The sequence below is a fragment of the Aplysia californica genome, unplaced genomic scaffold, assembly GCF_000002075.1.
Source record: "Aplysia californica isolate F4 #8 unplaced genomic scaffold, AplCal3.0 scaffold01429, whole genome shotgun sequence".
Lineage (NCBI taxonomy): Eukaryota > Metazoa > Mollusca > Gastropoda > Aplysiida > Aplysiidae > Aplysia > Aplysia californica.
The window spans coordinates 75288-86202 of NW_004798699.1; the positions used below are offsets into that span (position 1 = coordinate 75288).

A 10915-nucleotide genomic window follows, 5' to 3' on the forward strand; every position below is an offset into this window, starting at 1 on the left:
TGTGTGTGTGTGCATGTGTGTGTGTGTGTGTGGGTGTGTGTGTTTACATGTGTGTGTGGTCGCGCACGTTTGAGCGTGTTCCTATTACCGGTAACTGATAAATTTAAATAGAGAAGAAAAGCTGAATAAAACGGGTAAGTCGCCTACATAATGAAAAAACAACAACAACAACCCATAAAAACAAAGGTATAGTCTGGCTCTTCATTCAGAGAAAAACAAACATCAAATAATTAATGTACCAGCTTTCGATTTCGAGCTAAAGAGTTGTCATGTGATTTTTATTCTTATCGAGGGAAATTTGTTTTATTTTACACTTGAACTCCCAGTGTTTTCTGCCTTAAGGTGCAAAACTTGACTACGGCCTGGCTATTACTAAATTTATTAGCCTAGCCTATTGAGTAGCCCAGGCCTTCTAAAATCTAGCCTAATAATACTAATATTAGCCAAGGCCTTTGAAAAAAAAAGTTTTATTTTTAGAACCAAGGGCTAACGCATCGTAACAATGCACCACGCTCTTTGTATAACTGGGCCAACTTCGACCAATCAGAGACTTGCTCACAGTCATGTGACGTTTATGTAACGAAACTGTTTTGTAAAGCTTACATGACATGTGTCGGCGCTATAACCAACTGCGAAGGCAGAGACGAACCACATAGTTTGGGATGTCGATTTGTTCGTTGGTTGTGAGTGAATTCTGTGAAATGCGATTGTAGGCCCAGTTCATAGTGAGTGTTTGAAGATGGTGGATTTAGCCAAAGAAGCTTTCAGTACAAACAATTTTGGTTTAGCCGCCGACATCTATGAAAGAACAATTCGAGAGAATGGTCCCACTTCAGAACTGTTCCTAGGTTTGGCTGACAGCTTTGCCCGGGGAGGGCAATTTTCCAAAGCTTTCAATGCCTATACAAATGCCTATAGATACGGTAAAGTAACTCCAGAAAAATTGAAACATTTGGTCGTTGGATTAATCGAGACTGTGAAACAAGATCTTTCCAACAGTGGACCACATGAAGCTAAACAACAAAGCTGTATGTTCACTTGTGGAGTTTGTCGTGGCCTTCTGGCGGATCCAGTCACCGTTCCTTGTGGACACACTTTTTGTAGAAAATGTCTCGAGAAAGACAAATCAAAGACCTGTGAATTGTGTAGTACGGTGCATTACAGAATGAAATTACGAAATCTCAGCTCGAATGTTGTGTTGACCAGTTTGATCGAGAAGCTGTTTCCAAGTGAATGTAGAGCAGCAGTCCTCAAGAAGGAAGGCAATGGATACTTCGAGAAAAGAGACTTCAGAAACGCAATAGATGTTTATAGCAAAGCCATTGATATTGGTAAGTGTTCTTTTCTTCACCCTTTTACATAAAAATAGCGACCTCTATTCTACGCCCTGTCTTTCGCTCCTGAAATCGTTCAATTTGAGCCATGTACTGAACGGCCTAGTTTTATAATGTGTTTCGTAACGTCTCGACCGGGATGTAGGTCAAGAACGACTGAGAAATCGGGAGTGTGTTTTCCTTGAACTTGAAGAACTCGGCATTGTGCATTGCCTGTTGTGAATGCCCGTTGAGTTTCCTCCTTAAAAAAATATTTGTTGTCTCCTTACACCCAACTCCCATTATTTTAGACCTGGTGGCTAAAGAACGACCCAAACTGTCCTCTTCCTGGTCTGTCCTTGTTGGCTTTTTTTTTGTTTTGCTTGTCGAAGTTCATGAAGTTGGCAGCCTATCCTCCTATTGACTGGGACGGGATAGTCAGGTGACGCTATACATAACACAGCGTCGAAGAGTTTCATAAGCGTTTGGCTAAGGTATTTTTAGATCTGCTTTAGTCGTTTCCAAGGTCTTTGGGATTATTTTGTTCTGAATGGGAATATGTTGGCAGAGGCAGAGGGATGTTTGTTTAAAACGAATTAAATCCTCCTTTTTTGTATGATAGTAGTGAACATTTATTATTCGAGAGTATGAGATTGAGATAAAAATCATGCAGAAATGGAAACTGATAAATTATTTTCTAACTAATAGTCTCTGGTAAAGTACAAGCAAACAAAAAACAGTATTTTACTTTGAACTGTGTAACTGATAAGTGTCTATACATTCTCTTGAACAAATTCCCTTGGAACAGTAGGACTAATTTTGATTTAATATGAACATGTATGTCTGGTCAAATCTCTAGGCCTTGCGTCAAATTTCCTACGACTCAGTTATCAATGCTGTTTTCTGTACATGACCTAGATCTATATATTACTAAAAAACCCTAACCTTCCCATTGATTTTATTCTCTCTCCATGGTGTTTGTTGGAAATTAACTTCAAATCTACTTCCTTTTAATGCTTTACTCAATGACGAGAAGAAACTACTGACATTTTGTTGTTTATAGATCTATGGGATTTTTACAGATCTGTGTAGTAAGACAAAAATGTCGACCCCAGTAATTCAGGGTCCTCTGTTTTTTGCTTTGGACTAGTTGGGGTTGGATCAGATGCCTCTATGTAGATCAAAATTAATGAAGTGACTTGTTGTCTCTTCCTCAGCACCCAGTGATCACCTTCTTCTGAGCAATCGATGTCATGCTTTCGCATCTCTGGACATGTTCTCAGAAGCTTTGGATGATGCCGAACTTGTGGTGCAGCTCAGGCCGGACTGGCCCAAAGGCTATTTCCGAAAAGGGGCAGCATTGTATGGGTTAGGCCAATACGAAGATGCAGCTGTCGCCTTTTTACAATGTCTTGCGTTAGATCAGAAAGTGACATCGGCTAAAGATTACTTGTCCAAGGTAAGGAAAGGCAACCCTTTAGAGAACTTAAGTTTGTATTGAATATGCTTTTCTTTGACTCTGGTTTTCAGCAAAAAGTATTGGTTTGAAATTGTGTTATTAAACATTATTTTTGGACAACCACTCCAACTTTTAAAAAAAATTTAAACTTTGCAAAGATCATCCTTTTTATCACTGCTTCTGTTGTCGTTTTACTAATGAAAAAAACCCAACTTATTATTCCATAAAAATGTGCATTTAACTTATGGTTGATGCTTTGAGTTCTGGGAAGCTCATGTTTCGTGTGTGCGTCATACACTATCACATTGTCACTTATATAGCGTGTGTGAGTGGTCTTTTGTTTTGTTTTGTTTGTTATGTTGGGGTTTTTTTTGGGGGGGGGGGGGGGGGGTTATGGTCCTGTACCGCCAAGAAAAATTCCCTCTGGGACAATGAAGTATTATCTTATTTTATCGTATCTTATTAATCTATAAATAAATCTTAATTTATTGTTTTCTATACCTTCCTCTGTAGCAGTCATTTTAAAGTTTTGTGAACCAGACATACATTAAAGCTCAGGCAAATGAAATGTTGAAAGGGTATTGATGGACAGAAAAAACCCTGGTTCCTTTATCATTGAAATTACCATGAAAGTAAAGAATACTGAATCAATGTTTTGTTTGCTTTTCACAGACCCTGGACAAAATTTTGTCAGTCCTGCCTCCGGATGACCCAAAGGCCCATGCCATGGCTCAGCAAAGCAACCCATCATTGCTGCAACAGCTCATCAATAAGAATTTCTCAAAACCTTTGCTCCTGCCTGACATTGCCAACACATTGTCAGACCTGGCACAAATTGTCAAGGATACCATCTGTGTTGCCAACAACTTTTCTCAAGAGCCAAAGCCAGAAGTGAAAGTTGGAAATTCGTCCGACCAAAGTCCTGTCACAGACAAGAAAGAGAGTAATGGCGTGGAGGAGATTGAAGGAACAGAGGGGATGTTCTCGAAAAAACTGAGATGTAAGATATCTAAGACGTCTGTGATGTGTTCATTATTTGAAGATTGTGGGTGATGTTAGTCACCAAAGGTCCTACTGTAGTGAAAGTTGAAGGATTTGTTGATTTTGTTTTGTTTTTTTGTCTTTGAAATGCAGAGAAAAATTTGTCAGTTTCTCTCTTGTGCCTGTATTTGCCATGTTTTATTATCGAGGATCATTTGAGCTTGTTTTATTTGCCTAAATGGTAAAGTCCCATCTATGCTTTGTTTAGCAATTATTGTTTTTTAAAGTGTCTTGAACTTTGCATGCATTTAAATCTATCACTGTTGTTGTGATTTTTAGCTGTAAAGAAATGTTTTACTTTTGCCTTTTTTCTTATGGAGATTGTTTTCCTTGTCATTTTCACAGGCAGTTCTCTCCCTGACTGCAGTGATGTCGATCATGAGGAAATTCAGAAAGTCACATTGCCACGCAGCCACTCGCCACTGCCTTCTCCATTGTGTCGCAAACGCATGAGAAATCCTAGTTCTTCTGCACAATGCCCGCTTAGCCCCACGCATTCCTCACCTCAGAAAGTTTTAAGTAAGTATTTCTCATATATATCTATATTTGTCCCCGTGTCAACTGCAGTTTCTGTCTTTTATACGTATTTATAGTGTGGTTTTAACTTGTGCATCTTAAAATGTTTATTCAAAGAGGTTTTTGTGTAAAAGTATCTTTTAATTTATGTTTTACAAACTATACACTGGCATCTTATTTAAACACTGTGGGGAAAAGTTTTTAAGCAGTCCAAGAACAAAAGTTTGGACCTTTCTTTGAACAATGTACTGAAGTGAGCCCACTGCCTTAATTAAAAGTAGTAACTCATCATATTCCAAACTAAAATGAAAAAAATATTAGGTACTATTTCATATTGTGGTAAGCCACATTTAATGGGCCCTGTTATTCAAAACGTTTTTGGAGAATAAACGCTATAGTTAACCACTAGCCGCTCTGTCTTGATTGCTTCAATTTTTAACTTTAAAAAAAATATATAAACAAAAAAGTGTTAGCTGAGTATTTTACTACCTTTGTATTGTTGCTGTTGAGTGTGATGTAATGGGTATTGTGTTCCTTTCTGTGTGTGTGTACAGAGTCTACCTCAATGGACACTGCTGCCAACACCTCCTCCGCCTCCTCTGCCACCGCTGAACACACTCACTCAAAACCAGAACCCCTGAGTGTGGATGACCTGGAGTGTGGCCTGTGCTACCGCCTTTTCTATGAGCCAGTGACCACCCCTTGTGGTCACACATTCTGCCGCAAGTGTCTCGACCGTTGCCTGGATCACACGGTCACCTGTCCTATGTGCAAAGGCAACCTGTCCGAGGTGAGGCGTTTTCTTTTTCTTTCATTCTTACTTTCTTTCCTTCTTTACCAAAAAAAAAAATTACTTCAAATGTTTGTCTCGTATCATTAAAGAAAAATTATTTTACATGTTTGTCCTGTATAATTTTTATTGTAGTGTAGATTTGTTTGAGGTTTACTTATTGTGTTGATCTTGATATTTTTTTGTTTATATGTGTGTGTGTTTTGAATATCAGAAGACCTTTGTTTGTAAAGAGATTTAAAAGTTTTTTTAGACAAGTATGATTTCCCAGTGCAATTCTTTTTGTAGCTTTTGATTAAATAAGAGGGGGATGTATGAGTTTAAGTCTGGTGATTGACAGTTTGTTCGCTCTTGTGGAAAGTCGAAAAGACTGCCTGCTTCATCAAGCAAATTCTAAGCTTTGAATAGCCTGTTGAAAGCTGAAGAAGAAAAAGATAGTATGTGTTTGTGGTACTCTTTCTTGTGTTGTGGAAAAGGATATAGATTTCTATGTATTGCTATTGTTTTTCCCAACTGAATGTCTTTTTTTTCTTGTGTGATTCTCCAGTACCTGGCTGAGAGGAGGCAAGCAGTGACGGACTCCATACAGTGCATCATTGACACGTACTTCAAAAAGGAGCATGTTGAAAGGTCGAAAGTGAACGATGAAGAGATGGTGGAACTTGCAAAGTAAGTCTATGCTTCAAATTGTTGTTTCAAAATGTTTTTCATAGATTTGTGCATTGTATGGTGTAGTTTCTCCTACGTGATTTTTAGTGGTGGCATTCCTGTTAGACTTGACACAGTTTAAAGATTTCAAAATCTTATGTATCACTATGTTGTTTAAAACATTTTTTATTTTGATTTTGATTGTACAGGTTAATTTTCAACAGGTACCTGAATAGTGTCAATTTAACTGTCTTTCTGCAGGTCAACATCTTAGATCATGGTATGTGTTGGTTTTGTTTTGAAAACAGTCGATGGAAAGAACAGTGGGTGCATTTAGTAAAGCCCATACCCTACTCTGTTCATAGAATATTAAAATCCTTATTAAATATGCTATCTTTTCTCTGACAGAATGGGAAGTGGACAACAGTCAGACATCCCAGTGTTCGTGTGTACCTTGTCCTTCCCCACCATCAGCTGCCCGCTGCACATTTTTGAGCCGCGCTATCGACTCATGGTGCGCCAGTGCATGGAGTCTGGGACCCGCCAGTTTGGCATGTGCATGCACACCTCCGATGACGAGTGAGTAGTTTGTCATTGTGACATTTTAAAAAATATTAATGTCTGCTGTCTAGCGAAAGTTGGTTCATTGGCTTGAGAGTTATTTTTTCGTGGTGTTTTTTTCCCTACATTGCTTTTTCTCAATTTTGAAATAAAAATAAAAAGTTGCTGTGGGATCAGGGCAGGTACTGTATGGGCTCTATGGTGTGGTCTGCTCCGTCTGTATCATGTCATTGTTACTGATGCCTTAATCTGTTATTTTCCAAATGTAACTATCATTGTGCTGGCTCATTGTGAACTGCTGGTTTGTAGTGTCTCTGTTTTGTTGTCCTTTATCTTTTATGTGTTTTTATTGTTTTTATTTTTTGCTATAATGTGTTTCTGAAAAATTGTGACCTGCCAGTCTGACTTCCTATTTATGAATGTGTATTGGTGTTGCTCCTGTTGATATATTTTTCATAGCAGTGGCTTGATTTTTGTTCTAAGAAGAAGTTTCTTTCTTCAAGGATAGGATCATTAGCACAAGAGTGGCTGCAGATATTTATGATGATCTTGAGGCTATTTTATTATTCATTGCCTTTATGACATCGTGAATAATTATGTTGCTTGAAAATTTCATTTCTTCAACCTCTAAACTAATATATTTGTTTTATCTTTTTCCTATTCAGCAATGAATTTTCCGACTATGGCTGTATGCTGGAGATCCGAGACGTGCAGTATTTCCCGGACGGCCGCTCGGTGGTGGACACCATCGGAGGTCGTCGCTTCAAAGTACTCAGCCGAGGCCACCGAGACGGCTACAACACGGCCAAGGTGGAGTTCATGGTGGACAAACCCATCGATGCTGAAGAGCTCCAAGGTAACTGTCCCGCCCGGCAATGGAACCATCGACCCCAATTGTCTTCGGACTGTCCCCAATTAACACTTTGCCGCCTCATCTCACCGATTGGCGATGTTTACCACCTAGTTTCTTTGGATTCTCCCCAAAATATGATGGCAAAGTGTTCAGCAATTAGGGAATTTGAGAGCCTTTTCATCTGCATTATAGCAAAACCAGTCCCTCTTGATGTTAATTTTGTTCATTGTTACGTAATCTTATTTTATGTCTTAAGACGATCCCGATTGCACTTATTTCTGAGATTCACTTTTGGTCATATATAGTAATTTATTACCCACAATAGAGAGAGATGTTTTACTAAGTTGTCTATTTTTGTCCCCTTTTTCCCTGAATATAGCTGACAGTGGTGAGCAATATTTTACTAAATTGTCTGTTTTCCTCATTTTCCCCAGCGGTGATTGAGCTGCAGACAGAAGTGTACTCGTTGGTCCAGAACTGGCTGGCCCGGCTGCCCAGCATGCACCGCACGCGCATCACGCAGCAGGTCGGGGAGTTGCCCGCGGTGGAGGCCAGCCCTGCCTCTGGTGGGAACGGCCCCGCCTGGGCCTGGTGGGCGGTCAACGTGCTTCCCCTTGACCAGAGGGTGCGGATGGCCTTGCTGGCCATGTGCAGCTACCAGGACAGACTCGTGGCCCTCCGGAGGGTAGGTTCTCGTATCTGTACATCCTTGTGGATAGGACAAATTTGAAGATTTACGCATGGATATGGAAGCAAGGGAGGAAATTTGAGATGTGTAGGGAATGTTAATGAAGAGAAAAACTGGTGGAAATTTTTAATTTCCGATTTTGTGTGGATGCTGTTGTAGGAGGAAAAACAGAATAATTTGAGATTTTGTGGGGATAGAATTGAAGAAAAAATATGGAGGAGAGGCAAATGATGCATTATATTGTGGTATATAGTCAGTGATTTATGTAAAAATCTACTCCAATAAATTATGCAATATATTCAAAGTTTAAATTTTGAGAAAGGTTAGAGAAAGAAGAAAATGGTCAATGCTCACTTCAGAATATATGAACTTAAATTGTCTTGATGTTATTTTTCGCCAAAGTTCCTTCCATTAAAAAAATTAAAACAGTTTTGTCTTGAGTTTTCTCAAGAGTGTAACTTGAACTAAAAAAATTATTTTAGTACATGCAGTTTTATGGTCATGTACTGAATGTGACCTTCCAGTTTACTGTTTTGAAGTTATGTTATGAAAAATGCTTGACAGTGTTATAAGTTTGTGTTCTTTTGTGTGTCTGGTTGGCAGGTCCTGGTGTACATGAACCGCAGAGGCAGCCGGTGACTAGCCTGGCTGTACCTGCTGCTGCAGCGGTTCCCTCAGGCCCTGTTGCTCCTGGTCTTGTTCGTGTGCTTACTGGCCGGCCACCTCATGGAACTCCCAGAGCTAGCGTACGACAGCTTCCTCTTGTGACCCAGTGTGTGACATGTGGCCCAGAGCGGCGGCTTCTCTCTCTGGGAGGTCAGACAAGGGCACATGTTTGGTCTTCTCTCTCCTGCGGGTTAGACGAGTTCTAGCCCTGAGCATCGTGTTCTCTCTCCCAGAGCGTTAAACAAGGGCACAAGGTTCGTCTTTTTCCTGCTGTCGGTCAGACGAGTCCCCTGCATGGGCTGGTGCTATCTCGCTGCTTCTGCACAGGACTCGCTGGACTGTCCCGGCTCTCTCGTTGGCAGATCTCAGACTGTCTTACTCATCCTCATCGTTTGAAAGCTGCGGTAGGAGCTGGGGCGTCAAGCTCCGCTGGACATGGATTGGAGATTGAGCAGGTTGTCTTCATGTGGCTGTGAACTCGGTAGCAGTACTGGAAGAGCATTTGAATGTGAGCAACAGATCAAAGAAAAGGCGTCGAGAAGAACTGTTTGGTTTTTGGAAGGACTGTAATGGCTCTTTGAGCCCTCAACGGTGTTTTGGATCAGTTCCAGGCTAGAGGAATTACTAAAATGGAGGTGACTTTGTAATTGTTAAAAAAAGAAAAAAAAAGATTGCTTAGCGTTGTGGTTTTTAAAAAAAAGAATAGGGTACATTTTGCAGTGTTTGAATTCCTTGTGACAGCTTTGTGTATACAACATTTACGACTGTGAAGCTCAGCTGCAGATGTGTATCCCTGAGGGGAGACATTCTACCTCGGTACTGTCGGAACTGCTGCTGAATATGCTTACATTTTTCTTGTGTTGTCTGCTATGTTTTTTTGTTTTTTTTTGTCCCATGAGATTGACCCGTAGACTCTGATTCTTCGGGTTTGAGACCCATGTGGATTAACTAACCAGCTCTGTGTACATGGGGAAGTGTCATGGTTTGCACTGTATCTCTGCTCCACACCTACCAGTATATATATTTAAACTGTTGATCACAATTTTACTAACTCTCACATTCTGGTGTTACAAGTGGATCCATATGTCACGTAACAGGTAATTAATTTCAGTTTTAAAGAACTACTAGTCTGTGTTTGTTTTTTTTTACTAGTTTTACGCCACATTTTGTATTTTTGTATTTAAGAAATGGTAGAAAATGTAAAATAGCATGCTACTGTTTTGGTTAAATAATATAGCTTTTTTCACTTTTTGATTGATGGTCGTATGTGAGTGGATGAAGGAATGGAAGGTGGTTGTGGATGATCAGTCAGCGTTTTACACAGTGTACTAGCTGCATCTTAATCGAGGAAAAGTAGTTTGTTTTAGATGGGTTTTGAAGCTGGAAACACTTTGTGTTCAGAATGAGTGAAGGGTAGGAGGTGTGTATCTTTGTGTTTGTAGAGAACTGGATAAATCAGGGCCTGAATTGAGGCCTAATTTTTGTTCTAAAATAATTGCCTTTTTTTTTTTGGCAATAGCTGATGTGTGGTTGGTGGAAGTGTAAAGTGTGCTAGTATCAGGTTTTCTGGGTCACATCTTTGTGCAGGTCTATTTGCATATTTAGAGTGTACTTTTGGTTAAAAGTTTTTAGTTGCTTTTTTTCCCCCCTCTTCTCTTTTTTTGTGTTTTAGTTCAGGCCTTCTGGATAGAGGTAATGGGAAAAGGCATAACACATCAGTCATTGGTGTCTCCTGTATTATCTGATGTGGGCAACACACTCTTGTCTTGCAACCCATTCAACTTGAATGCAATATTTGATCTCTTGAATGGTTCTCAAATGTCAGCCATTGTGTTATCATTGGTGTAGGTTTTTGGGGGTTTTTTTGTTTTTGTTTTGTTTTGTCGTTTGTGTTTGTTCTCAAAGCGTACTTGAGAGATAACAGGTGGCACCTGAAGGCCAAATCCCATGGATCCTAACCAGTTAGATTTTTTATTATTTTTCATGTTATGCTTTTCTTGTTTTTTTTAAAACTGCAGCCCCCTTTTTTTTAAAGAAAGAATAGTTTTGTGATGGTTAAAATTGTTAATTAGAAATTTACCACATTTTGCAGAATTGTAGTGGGGAATGCTTGTTTTGTCAATGAAATTTGATGGAAAGTAGAACATGGTTTAATCAAAATTTGGAGAAAAAAAAACTGCACTTATTTTGGGTTTTTCCCCCCCGTTATTTCGCAGTGGGTTTAAGTACGCTAAATGGGTATGAGTAACTGTAGAGAGAATATCTGAGAAAATTTCAGTGCCGTTACAGAATAATAGCACAAAGAGACACCCCAAAAAGTAACTGATAGTGTTAGTTGTTTGGCAAGGTCACCTTGGAATGTGCGTAAATTCTTCTCCAG

The 10915-nt window shown here is 39.5% G+C and overlaps 1 protein-coding gene across 1 annotated transcript; it reads left to right on the forward strand.

Moving 5' to 3' along the window:
- The first annotated feature begins 246 nt into the window (after positions 1 to 246).
- On the forward strand, positions 247 to 10711 carry LOC101860470 (LON peptidase N-terminal domain and RING finger protein 3). Its single transcript, XM_005112825.3, has 10 exons — positions 247 to 1331; positions 2531 to 2772; positions 3445 to 3772; positions 4159 to 4332; positions 4884 to 5119; positions 5667 to 5788; positions 6176 to 6346; positions 6994 to 7184; positions 7616 to 7866; positions 8473 to 10711. The coding sequence occupies exons 1-10, from the start codon at positions 740 to 742 to the stop codon at positions 8506 to 8508; spliced, it is 2343 nt and encodes a 780-aa protein (XP_005112882.1). The 5' UTR covers positions 247 to 739; the 3' UTR covers positions 8509 to 10711.
- Positions 10712 to 10915: the final 204 nt, after the last annotated feature.